Raw genomic sequence first — 24,788 nt, 5'->3', positions numbered from 1 at the left:
TATTTCAGTGTATTTTTAGTGTATTTCAGCCTCACCTGGGATACTTGTTAGAAATACAAATTCCTGGGCCCCACTCCAAACCTACTTTAAATTCATACTGTGAAAATCACCTTTTGTTTTTTTGTAATATCATGTTTTGTGTGGCTTGGGGGAGAGGTAGCTTTGGATGAGACCTGACCTCCCAGTTTTCATCATTCTTCCTGTCAACAGAGAGAGTGGCCAGTGCTACCTAGGCTGATATGGGTGATAGAAATGGACCCAACTCGTGCAGGGGATGGTAGGTAAAAGCCTGGGATACCTGATAAAGGATCAGCATGAGGAACATGGGAAACCCATGGAAGCCCATGGGGGCAAGCCCAGGAAGGCTGAGATGAGTTTAAATTGTAACTGAGATTTTAAAAGTTGACAGAGCTACATTATTTTATTATTATTTATTTTTAAGGGACACAACTGAACACAGTAGGGATCAAGGAAACAAAGATTCTTTTCAAATCATTCACTTACTCAAAATACCAGCAGAACTGAGTGAACCCATTCCGATTAACGTTATTAACTGCTATCAGGGAAGGGATGTTCCTACTGTTAACCTGCCACACCATTGCTCAGATGGCCCCCAAATCCTGCTGTAGTGTTTAATGAAAGGATCAATGATGGTTGATTGGACTGTCTTCTTCATTCAGTGACGGTGACCGGTCCAGTACACATACTGAATGGAATAGAGCAAATAAGCATTCTGCTTGTCAACCTGGTGTGAACTAAGATCAAATGTTCCCATTATTTCCTAAACATTGAAAGCTTCTCTGATCTGCGTGGACCCTTCCTGCTTTGACGTTTTTGTTTGTTTTTAATTTATTCCTTTTCTTTTGGTCCTCAGTGATTTTGGAGATTTACTATTCTCTGCCTTCCCCATCTGTGCCTTTTTGAGCCCCATTTGTTGGGCAGATGTCCACTCTTAAGAGTTAGCCAGAAATCAATGGCCTAGAATTTTGCCATTTTCTTCTCTTTTTTCCTCAAATTTTTATTTAAATTCTAGTTAAGATATAGTGTAATATTGGTTTCAAGAGTAGATTATAGTGGTGATTCATCGCTTACATATTACACCCAGTGCTCAACACAACTAGTGCCCTCCTTAATACACATCACACATCTTGTCCATCCCCACCCACCTCCTTCCAGCAACCCTGTTTGTTCTCATAGTTAAGAGTCTCTTATGGTTTGCTTTCCTCTCTCTTTTTTTCCTTCCTCTATGTTCATCTGTTTTGTTTCTTAAATTCCACATAGGAGTGAAATCATATGGTATTTGTCTTTTTCTGATTATTTCACTTAGCATTATACTCTCTAGCTCCATCCATGTCATTGCAAATGGCAAGATTCCTTTTGATTGCTGAGTAGTATTCCATTTTACACACACACACACACACACACACACACATACACACACACACACACCACATCTTCTTTTTCCATTCCTCAGTCGATGGACATTTGAGCCCTTTCCATAATTTGGCTATTGTTGATAATGCTGCTATAAACACCAGGGTACATGTGCTCCTTTGAATCTATATTTTTGTATCCTTTGGGTAAATACCTAGTAGTGCAATTGCTGGATCATAGGGTCGTTCTATTTTTAATTCTTTGGGGAAATTCCATGCTGTTTTTCAGAGTGGTCGCACCAGTTTGCACTCCCAAACAACTTAAGCCAGGCAAATAGATAGTTAATAAATTGCTGGGGGTGAAGGGAGGAAAATCAGAGTGGGAGAGGAACCATGAGAGACTATGGACTCCAGCAAACAAACTGAGGGTTTCAGAGGGGAGGGGGATGGAGGGATGGGGTAGCCCAGTGATGGGTATTAAGGAGGGCACGTATTGCAATGAGCACAGGGTGTTATATGCAAATAATGAATCATGGAACACTACATCAGAAACTAATGAAGTACTATATGGTGACTAACATAATAAAAAATTGCTGGGGATGCCTGACTGGCTCAGTTGGTTGAGCGGCCAGCTCTTGATTTCAGTTCAGGTCATGATCTCAGAGTCCTAGGATAGAGCCCTGCATCTGGCTCCGCGCTCAGTGGGGAGTCTGCTTGAAGAGTCTTTCTCTGCCCCTCCCCCCACTTGCGTACCCCCTTTACTCTCAAATAAATACATAAATCTTTAAAAAATAATAAATTGCCCAGGGTGGCATATTGCAAAGGATGGATGATGAGGTCTGGAGATGGAAGATGGGGATGTATGTTGCAATGAGACCTGTATTTATTAAGAACTTGCTCACAAAGAAGGGGTTTTATTTAGCCTCTAACAGACAAATTAGAGAGGTTCAAAGCTATAAAACATTTTTTATAACAAAAAGGCAATTGACCTCTTCATTTTTTTATTTGACCCATAACAGAGGAACAGTGGGTCAATCAATGGAGACTTGGAGGTAGGATATTTGGAAGGATAAAAGGAAAGACTGTTTTACACTTGTATAACTTGTGGAAGTGACCACTGACAGAATCACTGAGGAAAAGATTTTCATTGCAAATGATAGTGAAATCTAGTTAGTAACTTGCAAGTAAAATTTATGAATTCTAAATTTAGCCTATAAATAAAAAATATACAATTCTACTTGTTGAATATATATGTATGTTTATATAAAACAAGTGCATTAGGGCACTTATAATAATATTATAAATATTCTAGTGTCTGCGGGAACACTGCTTTCCTAAAAGACTCTATTCTGAGCAGGTATCAAACCTCAAACTCTGTGCCCATGTGGATGCTTCCAGAAGCTGTGAATTAAGCAGTACGCCACTGATTTTTGGAGGCATGTTAGCTCATTTAGGCCACCAGGATTCTATTAAGTGCTTTAGAAGAGGTAATCTAATCTACTGGATGGCCCGAAAGATCAAAAGCACCTCCAAGCACAAAGCAACTCCTCTACTTCTCAACAATAGGATCAGGGAACTGGGAATTTTATTTCACCTGCTGAGGAAAGGCAGGTGAAAGTGCTGGTCACAGGGCAGGCAATTATCTCTTTGCTATGCGTTAAGCAGCATTTTCGCCTAGCTGATAAATTATTTCCAGCTGTTGGCAACAATTTTCTCCTCATCATGGCAAGAAGCAAGAGACCCTGGCAAATGTTGAAGAGCAATGCGAGTTGCTGATTAAATCCAAGATCCAGCTGGAGGCCAGAGTCAAGGTGCTGTCTGTGCAGGTGGAGGAAGAAGAGGAGATAAATTCCGAACTGACTGCCAGGGGGCAGAAGCTCGAAGATGAATGTTCCGAGTTGAAGAAAGAAATCGATGACCTGGAGACAATATTGGTGAAGTCACAGAAGGAGAAGCGTGCTACAGAGCACAAGGTACTTTTTTGATAATGTTAGGGAGCGTGGGTACCGGAATCCCACCCCCCATCGGGTGCCGGTACCAGACTTGCTCGGCTCAAATGAATGAACTCGGTAGCCTGCAACTTTGCAGCAGTCTGAGTCGAAACCAGCATAAAATGAAGGGTTCGATGAACTGTACTGTCCTGATTCAAATTTCCAATTCAAATTTACGGAACCCTGATTAATTTTCCAAAGGAAACATCTTCACTTGTTTCAATCTTATTATACCCGAAATCTAATAGAAAGAACAGAATAGTTTCATCGGGCCTCTGAGTATCCTTTTTGGAAGGAGAGTGAGCATGATGCAGTTTACTGAAAGGTGATTTGGGATGCGTCTGAACCCCCAGCTCTGTCATTAATTTGAAGTTCGACCTTGAAGATGTCATGTTAATTCCAGTTACAGATTTTGATATTCTGTTCATTTCAGTTGAGGGTTTTAACTTGTGCCTCTGTGTACAGATTGAAACTAGCTGAGGAGTCTGTATCCAACCTCTGATAAACAACTGGTCTCTGGAATGACACTGTAATTTTGGCAGACGATTAAATAGCAACTCTTGGGCGGTTGGTTCCCATTCATAAAAAGCATGTGGGCCTGATACAGCCAGCTTCCATTTTTGCATATTTGAACAGCTGGAACTCTTCTTTCATTGCCACGCTCAGGATTTGAGACACAACAAGATAGCTACGTGCCCCCTGAGTACTCAGAAAACTACCTTTCATGGTGTTCTTGTTATATAATAATATGATGCTCTGAAACCTGGCCGTCAAACAAGCTATCCTGATATCTGCTTTGCCAGAATACACCATTCCCTAAGTCTGTGTGTGTGTGTGTAAGAAAAAGTGAATTTAGAGTTTTTTAAAATATATTGGGAATTTCACTAACTTTGGTTCTTTAGGATATTGGATTCCTCTTGAGACTGTACTTGAAACAGCCCTTAGCGTTGTGCCCACCTTCTCAGTGGAAACTCTAATGCTGCTCTCACTGTCCTCTTCCCACAGGTCAAGAAGCTGACTGAGGAAGTGGAGTCTCTAAACGAGGATATGAGCAAACTTAAAGTGGCCAAGGTCATGCAGGGGCCCCATCGGCAGACACTGGATGACCTGCTCACAGAGGAGGACAAACTAAGCAGCCTGAGCAGAGCCAAGTTGAAATTGGAATGGCAAGTAGATGAGGTAGGTAGTGTTGTGTCTCACTAGTTAGCTGTCTGCATGTATACAGACCTCTGATTTTTACTTAATTTATCTCGACAGCTTGGGGAAAACTTAGTAGGATGGCTTGTATCTTTAATATTTAAAAACAGGTTTGTTTCTTTTTTTTCCCTAAAGATTTTATTTATTTATTTGACAGAGAGAGACACAGTGAGAGAGGGAACACAAGCAGGGGGAGTGGGAGAGGGAGAAGCAGGCTTCCCGCGGAGCAGGGAGCCCGACGCGGAGCAGGGAGCCCGACGCGGGGCTCGATTCCAGGACCCTGCAATCATGACCTGAACCGAAGGCAGACGCTTAACCGACTGAGCCACCCAGGTAGCCCTGGCTTATTTGTTTCTTGATGTACACTGAACCATATCTGCATAAGAGAAGCCCCAGCATGTAATTTGTCAGTTTTTAAATGCAACCTTCACACAACCCTGGGCAGTGGGAGAAGAACATTGAGAGGAATTACAAAGGGTTATCCCTGTAAGTGACTGATTTTGTTTTTCCCCATAGCTCCCACAGAACCTGGTGTTTTGCCTGACAGATATGCTGGTTCTCTATTTGACACTAGTGTTGAAAGATTAGTTCAAAAGCCCTGTTGTGTCTCCAGTGGTGTGTTGAGGTTTATTTATAATTGAAAGGTATGTAAATCACAAGCTGTGTTCGACCTATGCTTTGGGAAAATACTTGTAAGATTCTAAAGCTGGTGTCCCTGTTCTGCCTCCAAACACCCCGTGAAATAAAGATGTTTCAAACCACTCTTCATGGTAGCTTCACCGTTCTTCCTTCCCTCCCCCAGCTGCCAGAGCTGATGCGTTCACTCTCTTATTAGTTCCAAAAGCTTAGCCTTTGTAAAATTGCTGACAAGGGTGGTCTGATTTTTTATTTGAATTACTTCTTTTTCCTCATGCCTTTCTATCAGTTTCCTCTATTACCTGTTAGTTGTCTCAATTCTCTTCCTATTTCCACTGATTGTGTGTCTCACAAAGCCCCAATATGAGGATTTATTCTGTGTGTGTGTGTGTGTGTGTGTGTGTGTGTGTGTGTGTGTGTGTATGCACGCGCATGCGCTCTCACTCGCTTTGCTCGCTCACTTGCTCTTTAGCGTGTGCTCTCTCACGCATGCACGCACACATGCTCACTCACTTGTTCTCTCCTGGAGTTCATCTACTTTCAGGTTTTTACATACTCCTTCCAGAAATTCTCCCTCCTCCTCCTGTTTGAATTTCATATATTTTGCTGGTTACAGGAAATAGCTTCTATTGCTGAAAAGTAAACATTTCAATATATCTGTGAACAAATAGCCATATTGTAACTGTTATCTAGCCTCCTGCTAAACCAACCTTGATATTGTTGACAGTGCTAAATTGACCTGTTGAACGGCTGACAGTTCTGACCACCCTGGCGGGGAACCAGAATCTGACATAATGTTATGGACTAGAAAATAGGAGGTGTGGAAGTCATGCCATGTAGATGTGTATGAAAGGGTCTGTGATACTGAGTTGGGAGATTCAGGACAGCTGCCTCATATTTGTAGATGATTGTGTGGAGATAGATTTGTTTGTGTTGCTCCAGGGAGCTGAGTTTAGACTCATGGGAAGAATTTACAGAGAATGTTTTGGCTTCTTACGAAGAAGCACTCCTGAGTAAATGGACTTATCCACCCATGAAATGAGCTGCCGTATGAAGAAGTGGGCTTCCCATCAGTGAGAAACAATCAAATAAGGGCTCCCTGGATTTTATTATTGGCTCCTTTCTTAGGACAGAGCTCATACTCCTTAATCTCCAAAGTTGTCTTTCCTCACTGTAATTTCTAGATTTTTCGTTGTCTTACCCATGCATGCAACATTTATTAAGATATCTACACAACTGGGCATCATTTACATAATCTGTGCTTGTATTTTTCTTTTTCCCAGAAGGTAAGTGTTCATGAACACATCTAGTGAAGTATAAACTTTACCAATTTATTCGGCTAAATAAAACCTCCTTTTGTCAGCTTGAGGGTGCCCTTGAGCAGGAGAGGAAAGCAAGAATGAACTGTGAGAGAAAAGAGCAAATTGGAGGGTGATTTTAAGCTGCAGCGCGTGAGTATGGAGCACCTGGAGAGCGGCCAGGTGCAACTGGCAGAGAAGCTGAGCAAGTAAGCCACCCTGCTGTTGACGCAACATTCCAGAAGACCTTATGGCAGGAGGAACAGCTCTCTCCTGTCATTGATCCTCATGACTCCAGGGCCAGATGTCTTAAGACCTGAAGGGGACGATAACAAGCCTAGGAAATGATTTTTTTTTTTTTTTTTTTTTGCTGGACTTCATTATATGGTTGTAAAAAGAGAGTAAATGCATAATCGAGAAGAATATGACTGAGAAGGTATCTGACTAGCAGGTGGGAAAGAAAGGTGTAAAGCATATGAGATGTGAATTATTGAAATTTGAGTCTACAAGCCCAAAGATAAGAATGGCTCACTTCTTTTACTCATGATGAAACCACTGGAATAAAAGTACATAATAATAATAATAATAATATAAAACAAAACCAATAAAAACAAAAAAAAACACCCTAATGTGAAGTTCAATACAGGCCTCTGGTCACTTTAAAAAAGTTTGCCAGATATAACTTCATTGTTATTTATATAGCTTTTCTATCAAGTAATTTACCATAGAAATATCAAATCTTAAAATTTAAAGCAAAACATAACAATGAAAATTAGTGGAATTTTTGGCTCACATGAACTCAGGGCAAAATAGCCCCTCGGTTTAGTTTCACTACTCAGTGAAATGGACTTTCTCATCTCTGTCATCCCCTGCTTAATTAGACTTTAATTCTAACCATTAGGGATTTTCAAGTTATTGGGAATAGATCAAATAAAAGGGGGAAGCAGTGAGGCCCAAGAGTGAGGTAAGGCCAGGATAAAGCTGGGGGCATGTCGTTCATTAGCGTTACAGGGAAGAAGAGAAGAGAGTCAAGTGAGTAGCTATTGAGCTTCCGGTTTTTCTGTGGGCATGAGTTGCCATGATACATGCTCGTGTTCAGGCTTGATTCGTATTCTAAGAAGTTACTGGACTTGATAGATGTTTGGAAAAGAAGAAATAAGTAATCCTATAAATGTGTGGAACTTTGAAACTGTGATAGAGGTCCCTGAGCATTCAATTTTAAGATGATGTTTCAGATCAGCAAAGTGAAAATGATGCCCCATGTCCTTGTAGGCCCTAAGTCAAAGAGCTCTGGCATTTTAGAAATCTGTGTTTTTACAAAGGTACAACCTTAACTATAAAAGTTTTTCTCTAAATGGACCTATGTATATATAAAAAATACATGATAAAGGTGGCATTTCAAATTAGTGGTGACTGGATAGAGTACTTAATAAATGGTGCTGAGATCATTAGCTATTCATTGTCTGAGATGAAAGTTGAATTTCTACCTCGCACTATTCCCACACACAAAATCCAGTTCATTAGAGAATTAAATGTGAAAACAAGGCTATAAAACCACTACAAGATGCAGCATCATTTACAATAGCTAAGACACAGAAGCAACCTTACTGTCCACTGATGGATAAATGGATAAAGAAAATGTGGTGCATACATATAATGGAATATTATTCAGCCTTTAAAAAGAAGGAAACCCTGCCATATGTGGCACCATAGATGAGCCTGGAGGATACTATGCTAAGTGAAATAGGTAATCATAAAAGAACAAATACTTCATGATTGTACTTATATGAGACATCTAAAATAGTCAAACTTGTAGAAACAGTAGAATGGGGAGTGTTAGGGGCTGGAGGGAGTGGAAAATAGGGATATTATTTAACAGGTATGAAGTTTCAGTTATGCAAGATGACTGAGTTCTAGAAATCTGCTGTACAACAATGTACCTATAGTTAGCATTATTGTATTGTGCTCTTAAATATTTAAGAGGGTAGATCTCATGTTAAATGTTCTTACCACAATAAAGACAACAAAAATCAGTGAAAGACAATATAGGTGAAAGGTCTTGGGGAAAATGGCAGGTTAAGTTTTCTAGAATAAGTTACAAAAGCCAAAGACAGAAAAAGAATATTTTGATACATCTAATGATATCAAATATTTAAACATTTATGTGGCAAAACAACACAAAATCAGAACAAGTTATATAAGATGGGAGAAATATTTGCCGCAGAAATCAGAAAATAAGAATACTAAAAGGAAATCTATAGTTCAATAATTATATGAACAGCCTAGCAGACAAATGATTAAAGGATACCACCAGGTGGTTTATTTGGTTTATTGGCCATTTTTGAATCCTCATAGTTGACAAGATGCTGCCTCACTGTTAAAGACATTAAAAAGAAAGACATTCTAATCTCTCTCCGACTAGGAAAAATTTAGAAGTATGCTAATATTAAGTGTAAATGTAGAAGAATAATCTCACACTGCTATTGGAGGGCAAAGGGCAGGGTTATATATTTTTCAGCATACACTTATACTTGACCCAGGGATTCCCTGCTTGGTAGCCACTCTAAGGAAACACTCACGTGTACACAAGAGGGCATGGATATGAACAGTGTTATTTACAAAAGGAAAATATTGGGGAAAACTTAAGGGCTTATTAATAGGGAAATGGATAAATTACAGCATGTCTAAATCATGGAATAGTATGTCACAGTTAATTTTTAAATGAAGTCATTTATGTGTGGGCCAACATGGAAAAACCTCCAGTGTGTTATTGGGTTAAAAATAAGACATGGAAAAACCTCCAATGTGTTATTGGGTTAAAAATAAGTTATGGAACTATAAATACAAATACATACCATATTATACCTAGGAAACTATTTCTACCGATATATAAACACAAATGTATGTCAATACTTAGAAAAATGTCTGGAAGGATTCATACCAAATTGATAATGGTGTTTACCTCTAGGGAAGGAACAAAGATTGGGTGTGATAGCCAAGGAGATTTCAGATATAGATATAATAGTTGAGTTTTTGCAATGAGAATGAATTCATGTGTCATTACTATAATTTTAAAAATATTCAAGCCGAATGCTATCACTCTAAACAATTCCATTTGATACATTTTTCCCTAACAGGAAAGAACTAGAAATGAATCAGATGAATTAAAAGTGGAGAAGGAGAAAGGCCTGGTGGCTCAGCTTTAAAACATGGTTAAAGAGCTTCAGGTAATCATTTATCCAATACCTGTGTGTAGCTATATGTAGATTCATGGGTGATAATAGGTACTTCAGTAACAAATGCTTTGTCAGGGTATCCATACCCTCAGCCAACTATGGACAGAAGCAGAAAAGAGCAGTGGTTAAGAAGGTAGACTGTGGCACTCCCCAGATAGGTGACTTGGGATAATTACTTTTTAAGCTTAGATTTTCTTATCTATAAAAACACAGATAATTTGTTGAATATTTGCTGTGAACCAAACATTGTGCTAAAATCCTAGGCATTTATTTTTTCAGTTATTAATCTTCCTGACAACCTTGAGCTAATATTATTAAATGCAACAGTACCTTTAAGTGGTAAGCATAGAGCCTGATCCACGGTAAGCATTCAGTGTTAGTAATTTAATTTTTTATAATGATTAGTCTTTGTGATTAGAAGGCAATTCCATTTCTGTGCTGAAAATCTGTTTTGTATCACTTGTAGTCTCAAAACGTTATTTAATAATGGGAAGCTATTTATAAGTTTTAGACCAGGTAGCTGTTTTATACTATTTGACCATGTTTTAGAGTAATATAAGTATGTATGAATATATACATATACATACACACACATATATATAACTCCTTACATATGCTGTATGCATATGCATCTGTATGATAGATGTTTTTCCTTTGGAGCTAAATATTTATCTCAGTAATAATAGCCATTACCCAAAATTATTTTGAGCCTCTTTCTGATAATTATTTTCTGAGACATTTTGAACCAAATAAGAAAGTCAGTCTCACTGATTTATAGGCATGATTTCAAACACAATATTAATCTCCAAGCGATTATCTATCATATTCACTGAGCTTGTCTTCAAATGATACTTGGCTTTATCCAAAATAAAAAGACTCAGAAGTTTCAATTTATCCAAAAGACAAATTCTCTTTCCTTGATGACTGAAAAAAAATGCTCTAAAGATTATTTCTGAGGAGATGTTTCAGAAATGTTTGGTTTAATGATAGTATTGTTTGGGATAAAGTTATTGGATCCCAAAATAACTCGTTGGAAGGTGATCGTGTTTACTTGGGTGTGGAAGTCATAAATTTTTTAGCTCCTTTTCTGTCATAACTCATCTATAGATCTGGTAGCCTACGTATTGGCATGATCTAGAAATCAGCATTCTCTAGCCATGGTACTCTTATTTAAAGGAAAGGAAGACATATTCTAAAATAGATCTTACCCTTTTTCACCCCTAACCTATGCCTAATTATTAAAGGCAATGTTAATGAACATCAGTGGCTTCCCTGTACTACAACGATGCTATCAAGATTTGTAGAGCTGTTTGCCCTTACACTGAAAGGGTTTGGGGCTCTGAGGGTTCTTATCACTAATTTCCTTTATCTGGTAATTCTTCCTCTAATGGTATCAGATTACTATTCATGGTAGCAGTCCTCATTCCTCCACCAATTCTAATTTGTTACTTCAGATTTCCTGGTACTTGAAATCACCTGCAGACTAAGAAGCCAAGTAACCAAGTTTGTCAGAATTGTGTGTAAAATCACACTGATGCTCTTTCTTATGAGTGAGTTGCTTGGACTCAGAGATAATCATTCTATTCTTCAGATATTTGCCCAAGTTCCCAGTAATTGAGATTGGTAAACTAATTCTAGAGGAGTGAGGTATTGTATATAAAATTCACCGTGTTAGTTTTTATTAAATCTCTTTAAATTTTTTTCTTGTATGAAAAATGTTTCCTTATTGCTTTGGAAAGTGCTCTTTACTGTAGTTTCCCATCCATGTATAGAATTTAATGAAGTTGCTCATCACCAAGGACTGGGAGATCTGGAGGAACTGCACATTTGAATTCTGGTTTTTGTACTGATTTGGGGAAAATAATTTAATCTCTGTGTATTCTATCTTCTTTATAAAATGGGAAACGAGTATTATGTGACTTTTCTTAGTGTTGAGAAATGTATAAAAAGTACAGTAAAGCTCTTCAGTATAAAATATGCTACAAGTGCTTTGTAAAAGTCAAAATTATTTATTGCTGCAGATACAGATACAGGCTTTAAAAAGGGAACTGGAAGTTGAAAGGACCACCCGAACCAAGGTGGAAAGGGAGAGAGCTGACCTCACCCAAGAATTGGAAGCCTTGAATGAGAGGCTGGAGGAGGCAGAAGACACCAGTTTGGCTCAGCTGGACATAACTAAGAAACAGGAAACAAAATTCCAGAAGCTTCACTGAGACATGGAAGAGGCTACACTGTACTTCGAGGCAACTTCTGCCACTTTGAAGAAGAGACATGCAGACAGCCTGGCCGAGCTCCAAGGTCGGCTTGAAAATTTACAACATGTCAAGCAGAAATTAGAAAAAGACAAGAGTAACTTGCAGCTAGAAGTGGATGACCTCCTGACCAATGATGAGCAGATGACCAGAGCTAAGGTAAACATTCCTAAGTCTACTTTACAGACTTCAGAACATGAAAGTAGGTGGGGGAGGGGAGGGAAAGAAAAATAAATGAGATTCGTGACTTGAGGTGTTTGCTAATGGAGGCTATAGTTCTTTAGATTGACTAGATCCAGCTTAATCTCAGTGGACATTGTGAAGGTCACGTGGCTATTACCTGAATGTAGCCTGATAGTAGCTTCTGGTTTTATTGGAATTCCCGCCCATGTTTCTTGTGGATCTTTCTGGTGATGACATAAATAAGTAGGGTGAAAAGTGAAGCCACTAGTTATGTGAGTGGCATGTCTCTCTTGAAAAATGGCATTGATTGGGAACACTCCTTGGGGGTGGCTCAGACACGCTAGTGTTTGTCTCAATGAATGGTGGACAAAAAGAGCTTTGCTAACAGGAGAGACCTTTTCCCCCTCATCTTTTCTGGCATCTCTTTAACCAGCCAGCACTTAGAAGGAAGTTTCACCACATGTTCTTTCTTCACTGAACCCATTAATCCATACAGTACAAGCTCTTACATCAAATGACTAGTATCAGATCACAGGCAATGGCCATCCTACCTTCTGGTATTTGAGAGAAGGCTTATGTTAAGTTAAACAGAACAAATACAGGCATACAACATTTTATTGAGCTTTGCTTCATTGTGCTTCACAGATATTGTGTTTTTTACCATTGAAGGCTTGTGGCAGCCCTAAGTTGAGCAAGTCTATTGGTGCCATTTATCTAAGAGCATTTTCTCACTCCATGTCTCTGTGTCACAGTTTGGTAATTCTCACAACATTTCAAACTTTTTCATTATGATTATATTTATTATGGTGATCTATGATCAGTGATCTTTGATGTTACTGTTGTAATTGTTTTGGGGGCACCAAGAACCATGCCCAATATAAGAAGGCCGACTTAATCGATAAATGTGTGTTCTGACTGCTCTGCCAAACGGCCATTCTCCTCTCTCCCTCTCCTTAGGCCTCTCTCTTCCCTGAGACACAACAATATTGAAATTAGGCCAGTTAATAACTTTAAAATGCCTTCTGAGTGTTCAAGTGAAAGGAAGAGTTGTACATCTCTCACTTTCAATCAAAAGCTAGAAATGATTAATCTTAGTGAGGAAGGCATTTTGGAAGCCAAGACAGGCTGAAAGTTGGCTAGGCCTCTTGTGCCAAATGGTTAGCCAACTTATGAACGCAAAGGAAAAATTCTTGAAGGCAATTGAAAGTGCTACTCCAGTGAGCACATGAATTGTAAGCAAGTGAAACAGCCTTATTGCTGATAATGGAGAAAGTTTTAATGGTCTGGAGAGATCAAACCAGCTACATCATTCCCTTAAGCTGAAACCTAATCCAGAGCAAGGGCCTAACTCTCCAATTCTGTGAAGGCCGAGAGAGGTGAGGAAGCTGCAGGACAAGTTTGAAGCTAACTGAGCTTCGTTCGTGAGGTTTAAGGAAAGAAGCTGTCTCTATAAGACAAAAGTGCCAGGTGAAGCAGCAAGTGCTGATGTAGAAATTGCAGCAAGTTTTTCAGAAGATCTGGCTTAAATAATTCTTGGAGGTGGCTACCCTAAACAAAGAAACTCAATGTAGACAGTCTTCTATTGGAAGAAGATGCCATCCAGAACTTCCATCGCTAGAGAGGAGAAGGTAATGCCTGGCTTCAAAGAACAGGCAAACTTTCTTCTTAGGGGCCAAAGTTGAAGCTAATCCTCATTTGCCACTCTGAAAACCCGAGGACCCTTAAGAATTGTGCTAAATCTACTTTGCCCGTGCTGTAGAAATGGAAAAACAAAGCCTGAATGATAGCACATATTTGAAGCCCACTGTTGAGACCTACTGCTTGGAAAAGAAAATTCCTTTCAAAATGGTACTACTCATTGACAATGCAGCTGGTCACTGAAGAGCTCTAATGAAGATAGACAAGATTCATGTTGTCTTCATGCCTGCTAACACAACAGCCATTCTGTAGTCCATGGATCAGGGAGTCATTTTGACTTTCAAATCTCATGATTTAAGAAATACATTTTTTAGGTCTATAGCTGCCACAGATCCATCACTGATGGATCTGGGCAAAGTAAATTGAAAATCTTCTGGAAAGCATTCACCATTCTAGATTAAGAACATTCTACATTAAGAACATTCATGATTCATAGGAAGACGTCAAAATATCAACATTAACAGGAGTTTTGAAGAAGTTGGTTCCAAACCCTTCTGGATAACTTTGAGAGGTTCAAGACTCCACTGGAGGAAGTAACTGAAGATGTGGTGGAAATTGCAAGAGAACTAGAATTAGAAGTGGAGCCTGAAGATGGGATTGAAGGGCTGCAATCTCATGATACAACTTTAACCTAAGGAGTTGCTATTTACGGATGAGCAAAGAAAGTGGTTTCTTGAGACAGAATCTACTCCTGGTAAAAGGCGAAAGATTTATGTGATCTGAAGAGAAACCAGAGCATATGAATTTTGTAAGACTGTTGAATCACAGATCTGTACTTCTGAAACAAATAACGCAACATATTTTAAGAAAAAAGAAAAAGAAGAAGATAGCAGGAGAGGAAGAATGAAGGGGAGTAAGTCAGAGGGGGAGATGAACCAGGAGAGATGATGGACTCTGAAAAACAAACTGAGGGTTCTAGAGGGGAGGGGCTGGGGGGATGGGTTAGCCTAGTGATGGGTATTGAGGAGGGCACATTCTGCATGGAGCACTGGGTGTTATGAACAAACAATGAATCATGGAACAGTACACCAAAACAAATTATGTAATATATGGTGATTAACATAACAATAAAAAAATTAAAAAAAAAGAATCTACTCCTGGTGAAGATGCTGTGAAGACTGTTGAAGTGGTAACAAAGGAGTTAGAATATTACATAAACTTAGTTGATAAAGAAAGCAGCAGCAGGGTTTGAAAGGATTGACTCCAATTTCGAAGGAAGTTCTACCATGGGTAGAATGCAATCTAACAGCATCACATGCTACACAGAAATCATTTATGAAAGGAAGAGTCAATTGATATGTCAAAACTCATTGTTGTCTTACTTTAAGAAATTGCCACAGCCACCCCACCCTTCAGCAACCACCACCTTGATCAATCAGCAGCCATCAACGTTGAGCAAGATCCTCCACGGGCAAAAAGATTATGACTCGCTGAAAGCTCAGATGATGGTTAGCATTTTTTAGCCATAAAGCATTTTAAATTATGGCATACACATTTTTTTAGACATAATGCTATTACACAGTTAATAGACTACAATATAGTATAAATATAACTTTTATGAGCACTGGGAAACCAAAGAATTCACTGACTCACTTTATTGTGATATTACCTTTATTGCATGGTCTGGCACTGAACCTGCAGTATCTCCAAGGTATGCCTGTAGCCAGAGTCACATTCTCCTTGTGAGCAGAATTTGTGAAGTTATCTGGGAAAGAGACAAACCAACAGTAAAGCTTAACCTTCATGGACCATAGCCAGAAAAATGTAGCATTTCTTCAGAAAGACTGAGCGACTCCTAAAATATTTAGCATTAATTCCCTTTAAAAAAAACCTCATTAAGTAGAAAGAAACACAACCACCCTGCTTTTCCTTCCCTTTCTTTCTCTCCACTATCCCTGCCACCCCACCCCCAATTATCTTAGAATGTAAATCTAGTAAAGATTTAAGTCCTCTCTCCTCTCTCTCTTCTGTATTCTTCCTTTTATGTGGACTCATCTTTCTCTCAGCAATGAAAGCATTCTTTGTCCATGCCCTGTAGGCTTCATTTGCTTTCCTCAGCCCAAATGAGGCTCTAGAAGTCCTTACTCTTTATAGTCTACTGTGCCTCTTGTTTATCCTCAGGAATTCTTCTGTTTCTGCACATCTTAGTAGGAAGTCATAGTCATAAAACTCTTGATAGGTTCACTGTAAATCCATACTAATTAGATATGAATTTCATACTTTCTAATTTCCTCTAGACTTTCATTGCTGCTCAGAAGTTCTTTGTTCTTCTAATTCGTTTTTGTAAACAAAATCCTCCCTTAGATTCTAACCCTGACTTCCTAAATCCTTTTCAATGAATGGTAAGACCTAACTGATAGATCAGGACCATTCAGTATAACTTCTCTCTTCACCTTATATTTTTCTTATACTCATCCATTTCTTTCTTTCTTGTCCCAAAGAATAAAATATTTTTCCACATAACCATTATTCACCCATTGCAAAAACAAACCAAAATAAGAAAGACTTTTCCTCGGATACTAGGAAGAGGAAAGCAAAATCTATCCATATCTGCCTCTGTCTCCTTGATCAAAGAGTATTGTTCCATTTATCTGTTGCTGTATAACAAATCATCCCCAAACCTTGTAGCTTGAAACAGCAATTTATTATCATCTCTCTTGGTTCTGGGGTTGACAGGCTTAGCTCAGGTGGCAGTTGAGACTGAGTCATCTGAAGGTTTATTCATTCTCATGTCTGGCTCCTGGGCTGTACAACTAACTAGAATGGTTTGGGGCCTAGTTGGAAATCTTTCTTGCCATGTGGCTAGTGTGGGTTTCCTCATAGCATGGCAAACACGGGGGACCTGGACTTCTTACAAGGCAATTTAGGGCACAAGAGCAAGTATTACAAGAGACCAAGACAGAAGCTACTACAGTTCTAATGAGGCAGACTTACAGTGCAGTGGAGTGATTCAGTTAGAGGTCAAAGGGTAGCAATCTATACAAAAGTGTGAATAACAAGGGTGTTGGTCACTGGGGGGCCATCTTAGGAAGCTAGCTCCCATCAGAAGATATATATGCCTCACTACCTCCTCAATCCTGTAACCCCTGAAGTCTTTTATTACCCCTGCTTTTCTTAAAAGTATTCTCTTAAGTTGTTCTTTCAAAGATCAGTAATGTCTTCCTTTCCTCAAATTAGTGTGTCTAAAACCAAACTCATCAACTTCTTCTGAATCTGGTGTTTCTTCTGGACATTTCTGTCACTGGAACCCTGTTTCTTCCCATCACCCAGGCTCTAGGCCTGTAATTGATTATTTGTTTCCTCTTTTGTTCTTTGCTTTCCAATCAATTCTTACAGCAGGTCAATTCTTCACTGTCTTACAGTTTTCCATTCTATTCTCACATGCAGGTAGGACTTTCATTACCTTTTAACTGGACTATTAAAGTGGTTTCCTAAATTATCTTTTTTGCTTCTAGTTTTTCTTTGTTTCAATCTATCCTATATACTATCTATATGAATATCTCTAGACATGGCTTTATAGAATCATGTCCCTGCTTAACTGAACGCCAAACTGCTGCTTTTCAAAGTACTCTTTGGCCTGTGATCTGACTCAATTTGCCCTGCCAATTTTAGATTCCATTACTTTGCTTCATGGGCCTTCTATTTCAGCCAAGCTAGAATGTTTACCTTCCACCAAATATCCTTTTTCCACAAATATGCCTTTTCCAAACTAAGCCCTCTCCCTGGAATGCTCAAGTTCAACTTTCCATATTAAGACTTTATCTGTTTCAGAATTACTGTAGCATTTTTGGGATCCCTCTTGTACTACTGCATTATATAGTCTTTTAACTTTGCTTAAATAGAAAGCATCTCTAAGGCAGAAACTAAGTCTTATTTTACTCATACTCAGTACATGATATGCATAACCTTGTATACTCAAGTACTAGCATTAACTTTTACATATGCCTCTTGGGAATTCTATGGCTCATAGGTTCAGTGACTATCCAAGGTCATACAATTATGGTAGAGATGGGCCTCGACTCCCAGTCCTGTTTATGTTGGTGGGTGGCCACATTCCACTGCTGCTGTAAATATTTCTTGGTGAGATAAATTGATTCTGTTCACTCTCATAGGCATATACATTATGCTGAATTTTTCTTGAATTGTTTATTTCATCTTTTCCTGAATTATAATGCCAGGAATGCCAATACTCAGTGGAAACTGAAGCATTTTCAAAAAGTATATTATGCTGACAGAGAAGCCCAGGGAAATTTAGAAGTTATAGGCAATCTCACAATTATCTTGATTATTTTGAATTCCCATTGGTTCCTGCATTTTTGGGAGACAGCATTTTTAGGCAGCATTTTAAGAATCAGCTTTAAGATGAATATACATTATTCCATTAACCTCTTCTTTCCTGGTATGAGAATTTAGTGCCTATCCTTTATGCTTAAATTTGAACTTATACCTTCAATTACAACCCATTTGAATGATATGTCCCTGTATAGGCTACATTTAGATAAACAATTTCAATGTCTTTTGCACATCCTGCTTATAAAAAATACATTGTAAATTGAAAAGGTTCTGCCAGTGGTTAATATTGCCCATGAAATACCTACCATACGAAGCTATGCCTAAGAGCAAGTGTCTTTTCTGTCTGCCTAGGTGACTGCCTACTCTGCAGATATACACAGCCCAGCTGAGCCTTACTACATAGGAGTCTCTTAAAAACTGGGGATTCTCTGGCTCCTTTGCTTGCCATTTCCACACACCATTGACTGAGTTGTCTTGTAGAGCTCTGTGTTCTTTCACCCTCAGGAAACAGGTGCATAGCATAGAATATTGAGGGCCATAAACAGAAGTGCCATTCCTCACACCTGGATGTATTCTTCCTGTCCCAGTTAATGGGTCATTTTTTATTGGAGGCAACATAAAATAAAGATGGTTCACATAGTTATACTTTTATCCGGTTTCCTCCGGCATTCAGGATTCATGACAATATGAGTCAACTAGGCTGTCAATGTAACGTTCCCTTTGTCATTACTACTTCATATAACAGATACTTAGGAATCTAGTATTAGACTTTTTTTCCCCTTGCCTCTGCACAGGCCGTTATCAGTGCAAATCCTAATTCCAACACTCCCTAGCTGTGTGAATTTGGACAAGGTGATTATCCTCTCTGACTCTGTTTTCTCATTTATAAAACAGAGTCAGTCTGAACTCTTGAGGGGTATTTTGATTAAAAAATGAGTGTGCCAACTTTGTCAAATTACTTTTAGGAGTGAGAGCAAACTATTCAACATTCAAAATATAACTAAAAACTTCAGACCATCTAAAGACTGTTACATATTTCACTACTATAGCTTTTTTCTAGTAGCCAGTAGAGAGTAGATATTTAAGTGTGCCTGACATTTAACCTCAGGGCTCTAACCTACTTGATTCTGATGACATTGTATAAGAAGCTGGCCATCAAATCTCTGCCAAGTTTAGTTGCACAATCACCAAAAATCCTGGGTGTGCTATAGGACATCTTTGAGTTTGAACTATATGACATTCCTCTTCAGCCTCCAAATGAGCATGTACCTGATTTGGCTCTTTATTTGTTTGCTAATCAGTGGATGATATCTTGACCAAGTTAATAGTAAGTTTGGGGGTTGGGGATTATAAGGAAAGCTTGAATATGACCTCTAAGTAAACTTTAGTGAGAATGTTGGCCAATCTCTCACTGAGGCAATAATTTGATTGTCTTAAACATTTATTAAGTACCTATTTTGTGTCAAGCACAGCAGACTGCCTTGGGGATATAAGAAGAGGCAATCTGGTAGTTTTTCATTGGGAGTTTAGAATAGTCACTAGTGTAAGCTTGAAGAGAATAGTCTTCAACATAGGGTTGGCTTTAGCTGGAGGTCTCCAAGGCTTTTGCTGACTTAGGGGTTTTCCAGAGGACTAAACCTGGCATCTTTTAAATGTTGCTGGTCCTTGGCCATTGCCACATCACCACAAATTAAGTAAACATTCAGACTGTTAGGTTTACCACCAGATTTCACACACATCACCATTTTCTTGGAATGCCATTGGTGTGATCCCTAATTCTTCCTTTTCTGTAGCACTCATTGTAGAAACAAAGATCTCATGGGACTGTTGTATGGATTGAGATTTAATATACATAAAGAGCAAAACAAACAGCTATCTGTAGAACTATAGATCTATAGAACCACCAGTGTAATTTCTGATCATATTAATAACAAGTATGCAAGCTACAGCTAGGTAAAGAGGATAACCATTTTACATCTGGCAGCTCTTGGTCCTGTTTAAGAATCTTGAGTCTCAAACTTACTAGCATTAGTTCCAGGGTGTGGCAGAAATCTAATGGTTAGTTTGGTTACTTAAATCGGGTAGAAGTACAAAGGCCAGATGGCATATCCTTTCCTGCAAGCACGAAAAACCCATTCTGAGAAATTGGAGTTTAGAATTTAAGTGTTAACTCAACAGGGTTACCTTGAGTCTGCAGCCTTAGTGATCCAGAGGATGCTGTTGCTTTCCCAGTTCAAATTTCCATTATTAAGCCACTGCAGCTCAGATCTATCTACTTTCTTCTATACTGCTTTGGATTTCCTTTCTTCTTCCCCTGTTCCTTCCCTCTCCTCTGCCTGTCCCCAATTGTTTATTGAGCTTCTCATATGTGCTTGACACTATTCTAGGCACTGAGGGATTCTCTGTGATCAAACAGAAACTCTACTTTCATGAAACCTATTCTAGTGGGAGAGAAAGATGGTTAAATATATAATATAATGTCAGGAAGTGATTATGTACTTCATTAGCATTTGGCATGTTTCCTTCTTCAGAAGAGCAAAGAATTCTAGAGAGTGTCCCAATACCTAGAGAGTTGGGTTTCTATATGACACCTATAGCCTAAGAAATTTGGACCCTTAAAGGCCCAGACCTTGAGTTTATTGTGTTTGCTGAAATTAGAAGATACAGTTTCTCAAATGTTAGCTGTGGTCTTCAGAGCAGAAGAGAGTACAAGGGTCCCAGAAACCACACCCCCCTTTCTTATGCAGCTATTTCAGCATGGACGCCGTAAACCATATCCAACCCTTCATTCTCAACTCATAGGCTAACTCTGAGAAACTCTGTAGTCTGTATGAAGAGCGCCTGAATGAAGCAAATGCAAAACTAGATGAAGTGACTCAGTTGGTAAATGACCTGAAAGCACAGAAGACAAAGCTATGGAGTGAGAATGGTAAGGAAATGTGCTGCTTTGGGTGTGAGTGAGCCTCAGTCCCAGCAGCCTGGTGGAGGGACAACTGAAATGATCACTCAGTCACTGAAACGGAGTGAGCATTTAAAGATTCTAGGGGAGGAATGAAGCCTCTGATTTAACCTTGTCCACAGATACGCTCTTGTCTGGTGAGGGTTACCTCTGTGCTGGTTTGGGAGGCTCTGCCCAGCTTCCTTCAGGAAGGAGAAAAGCAATATGCAGTTGGATGAAGCAACTGTCAAGATCAAAGGATGGTAGGGGCTGTCCACACAGCCTGTAAGACGTGACTTTTTATAATGTTGACCTCATTGAAACAGGCATTTTTTTCTAATTTTCAATAATAAACCCATACTTTTTTTTTTACACTTAGTAAAAGCCATAGTCTGTACAATGGCCTACAAAGGCCACATAATTGGGCCCCTCATTATCTCCCTGACCTCTTCTACTACTTTCCCCTTCTCTCATTCTGCCCTGACTATGTTTTTAACACACCAGGCACACTCACATCCTAGGGTCTTGCCCTAGCTTTTTCCTCTGCCTGAAATACTCTAATAATTCTCCAGAGACTTGAAGATGAGGGTTAATCAAACACATATCTGGGGGATGTCAGTATAGGCCTTGTTGAGAAGGTGACATTTGACTGTTCTCACCCTGTTTTCTCTCTGTGCTTCTTTTTTTATAGTATTTAATACCTTCAAACAAACTACATACTCGACATGATAAATGTGCTTATTTGTCTATCTCCATCTGCAAGAATGTAAGCTTCATGTAAGCTTTGTTTTATTCACTGATGTATGTCAATCATCTAGAACAATGCCTGCCACTTATTGGTGCTGCACAAACATTTGACAAATAAAAGGTAGAAAAATGTACCACATTTTACTCTCTACTATCAGCTACTAATGATAGTTTTTTTCTGCGTTTTGTGGGTTTTTTTTTTCCAATCTTTTACATTGTGGCAATTTACTTGGGTTTTTTCTTTTTCAATTTGTCATAAGTTGGTTTTTTTTGTATCTTGCATATTTAGTCATTTATAATGGCTGCTTCTAATCCATCAAGTAGAGGGACCATGGTTTACTTAACCTTGCCTTGTAGCCTGACTTGTTTCTCTGCTATGAACAGCATGTGGCTAGATGTTTCTCTGTAATTAGAATTATTTTTAGGAATATGTTTCCAGAGATCAAATTCCTAGGCCAATGAAAATAAACAATACTCTTGATGTCCAGAGGCACACAATTTACAATGAGAATAAAGACCATTTGGACTATATCACATCCTGCTAGTGGGCACCTGTTTCTAGATGTTAAATCTAGAATTATAGCTAAATTAAAATGGGCTGGCAAAACTAACTATAAACCTAGAAACCCAGAAGAAAGTGTTTTTGGTTCTAGCAGGGACACTGAAGAGGACTCTAATAGTGGGGGCAGGGTATATGACACTTGGCCTTGTTACAAAACCCCCAATTTGATCTCTGCCATTTAGGATATAGTCTGTGGACTCCACAGTCCAGTGACAAGACTGGAGAATACCCATATGTCCGGTCCTGCATGATGTGCTGTACAAAATTGTTGTGATAGGCACTGCCTACCTCCCCCTAGTTATTGGTATTAATTTTCCACTCACTTTTTTGATGAGGAAATTAGTGAGTAAGTGAGTGAAGGGAAAGTGTGTGTGAGGTGATAATTCTGCTCAGAATAGAGGACCTTTTCTTCCTTCCTTTAATTCTTATTTTCACCTTTTGGCTTTGTGTGAATTAAAATTTAAGTATCTACCTATCCAAACCTCCCCTCCCTTCACTGGGTCTATGCTCCAGATTTTTTGCTGCTTTTTTGCTATTACCACTAGTCTCATGCCCTGCCCCGTCAACATATCACACTCTGCTTTCAAAGCAAACCAGTGGTAAATGTGGTCAATTAAGTTACGTTAAGTGGGTACTTGTTCTGTAGGATACATGATATGTCAGTCTCAACCCCCTGGTGGATTGGCATTTCTTCAGACTCCTTTTCAATATGATGTTGTCACCCAGAGATTTTCAGTTTGGTCCACAGAACACAGGCGATCATCAAGACCCTTGAAGGGGGCCTATGAGGTTAAAGTGATTGCTTTTTAAGTTCTTTTGCGACTTATATTGATGCTGAAAAAGCAGTGACAATTAAAACTACTGAAGTCTCATCGTGCATCAAAACAGTGGCATCACACTGTGCTATTAATCATTATATTCACTGATACATAGTCACAGTTTGAAAAAAAAATGTCAGTTTTAAGTAAGAATGTCCTTAATGAAGCAGTAAACATTAATTTTATTATATTTTGACCCCAAGTATATATCTTCTTAATATTCTCTCTGACAAAAGAAGTACGCATAAAACACTTCTATATTTTTATGAAGTTTTTAATTTTAATTCCAGCATAGTTAACATAGTGTTATATTAGTTTCAAGTGTACAATACAGTGATTGAACGATTCCATACATTGCTCAGTGCTCATTGAAATAAGTGTGCTCTTAATCCCCTTCACCTATTTCATCCATCCCCCACCCACCTCCCCTCTGAAGTATGATGTGTGATTAAGTTCTGAGCTGAGCTAGCAGGTCTTTTCAGGGAGCATCCTATTTACTTAAAAGGACGATTCACAAATCATGTTTTTTCTGACTCAGATATTTGGCAGATATTTTCTCAAAGTGAACAAAGTGAGCCTGTTGCTTCAAGGAAAACAACTGACATTATTTGTTGCCAATAATAAAATTGGAACTTTTCGGCAAAAATCAGATTTTGGAAAATGTATATATGTCATCATGAGCCTGATGCTCTCAATTCTTAAGACCTTTCTGATGAGATCAGTAGTGTTGTTAACAAACATGTGTTTTAAATATTGTTTGGAACGTGTCAACATTTTGGAAGGTCTGCGTAATTCAGTGAACACATATTTTTCAAATCACCACTTCATGATGTTATACAGTCACGTGTAGGTGAAAGATCCATTCAAAGTTTAAGATAGACTCATGAATTTTAACATAACAGAGGAATATACTGCAATTAATCCTTGAGAAATTTCTATTTGTTGAATTTTGGTGTAGCATCAAATAATGGTCACAATTATCTGAAAAGGCTATGAAAATACATCTCCCTTTTCCAATGTATCTGTGACAGGCTAGATTTTCTTCACATACTTTAATAAAAACAGTATTACAATAGATTGCATTCAGAGGCAAATATGAAAATCTAGCTTTTATTAAGCCAGAGATTTTTAAAAAATGTAAAATAATGTCATTTTTCTCACTATTTTGTGTTTTTGGAAAATATAGTTTTTACTCTTAAAAAATTATTGTTTAGGTAAACACATTAACACATTAAGATTTTTATTGTTATTTGAAAATGAATTAATACGAATTTTAAATTTCTCTTTTCATTTCAAATATGCTATTAAATATAAAACTCATGTAAACAAAATCTCTTTGGGGTCCCCAATAAATTTTAATCATATAAAGTGTTCCTGAGACCAAAAAGTTTGAGACCTGCTGCTTTAGCCAAAACAGATGCTTTCTTATAATGCTGGAGTTTTAGAACTTGTTTATAGCAAGAGGCATATGGGTCACAGAATTGTGAGCTTTTGGTGTTGCACTAATTACACTACAGAAACAACTGCCTCTGCCCAGGATTGGCTCAGTATTTGTTACCATTGCTA

General features: G+C 38.5%; 1 protein-coding gene across 1 annotated transcript in view; it reads left to right on the top strand.

Annotated features, from left to right (window-relative positions):
- MYH15 (myosin heavy chain 15) overlaps nucleotides 1-24,788 on the top strand; it is a 142,971-nt gene that overhangs the window by 63,379 nt on the left and 54,804 nt on the right. Inside the window, 8 exon segments of the mRNA XM_073894901.1 lie at nucleotides 3,104-3,346; nucleotides 4,370-4,543; nucleotides 6,561-6,613; nucleotides 6,615-6,704; nucleotides 9,633-9,658; nucleotides 9,661-9,722; nucleotides 11,753-12,142; nucleotides 20,960-21,086. Coding sequence (XP_073751002.1) covers nucleotides 3,104-3,346; nucleotides 4,370-4,543; nucleotides 6,561-6,613; nucleotides 6,615-6,704; nucleotides 9,633-9,658; nucleotides 9,661-9,722; nucleotides 11,753-12,142; nucleotides 20,960-21,086 — 1,165 coding nt within the window.

Source organism: Callorhinus ursinus, unplaced genomic scaffold (assembly GCF_003265705.2).
Source record: "Callorhinus ursinus isolate GAN/ISIS: 27379988/994484 unplaced genomic scaffold, GSC_fseal_2.0 scaffold1, whole genome shotgun sequence".
Classification (NCBI taxonomy): Eukaryota; Metazoa; Chordata; class Mammalia; order Carnivora; family Otariidae; genus Callorhinus; species Callorhinus ursinus.
This window is presented reverse-complemented; position numbering and strand designations above follow the sequence as displayed.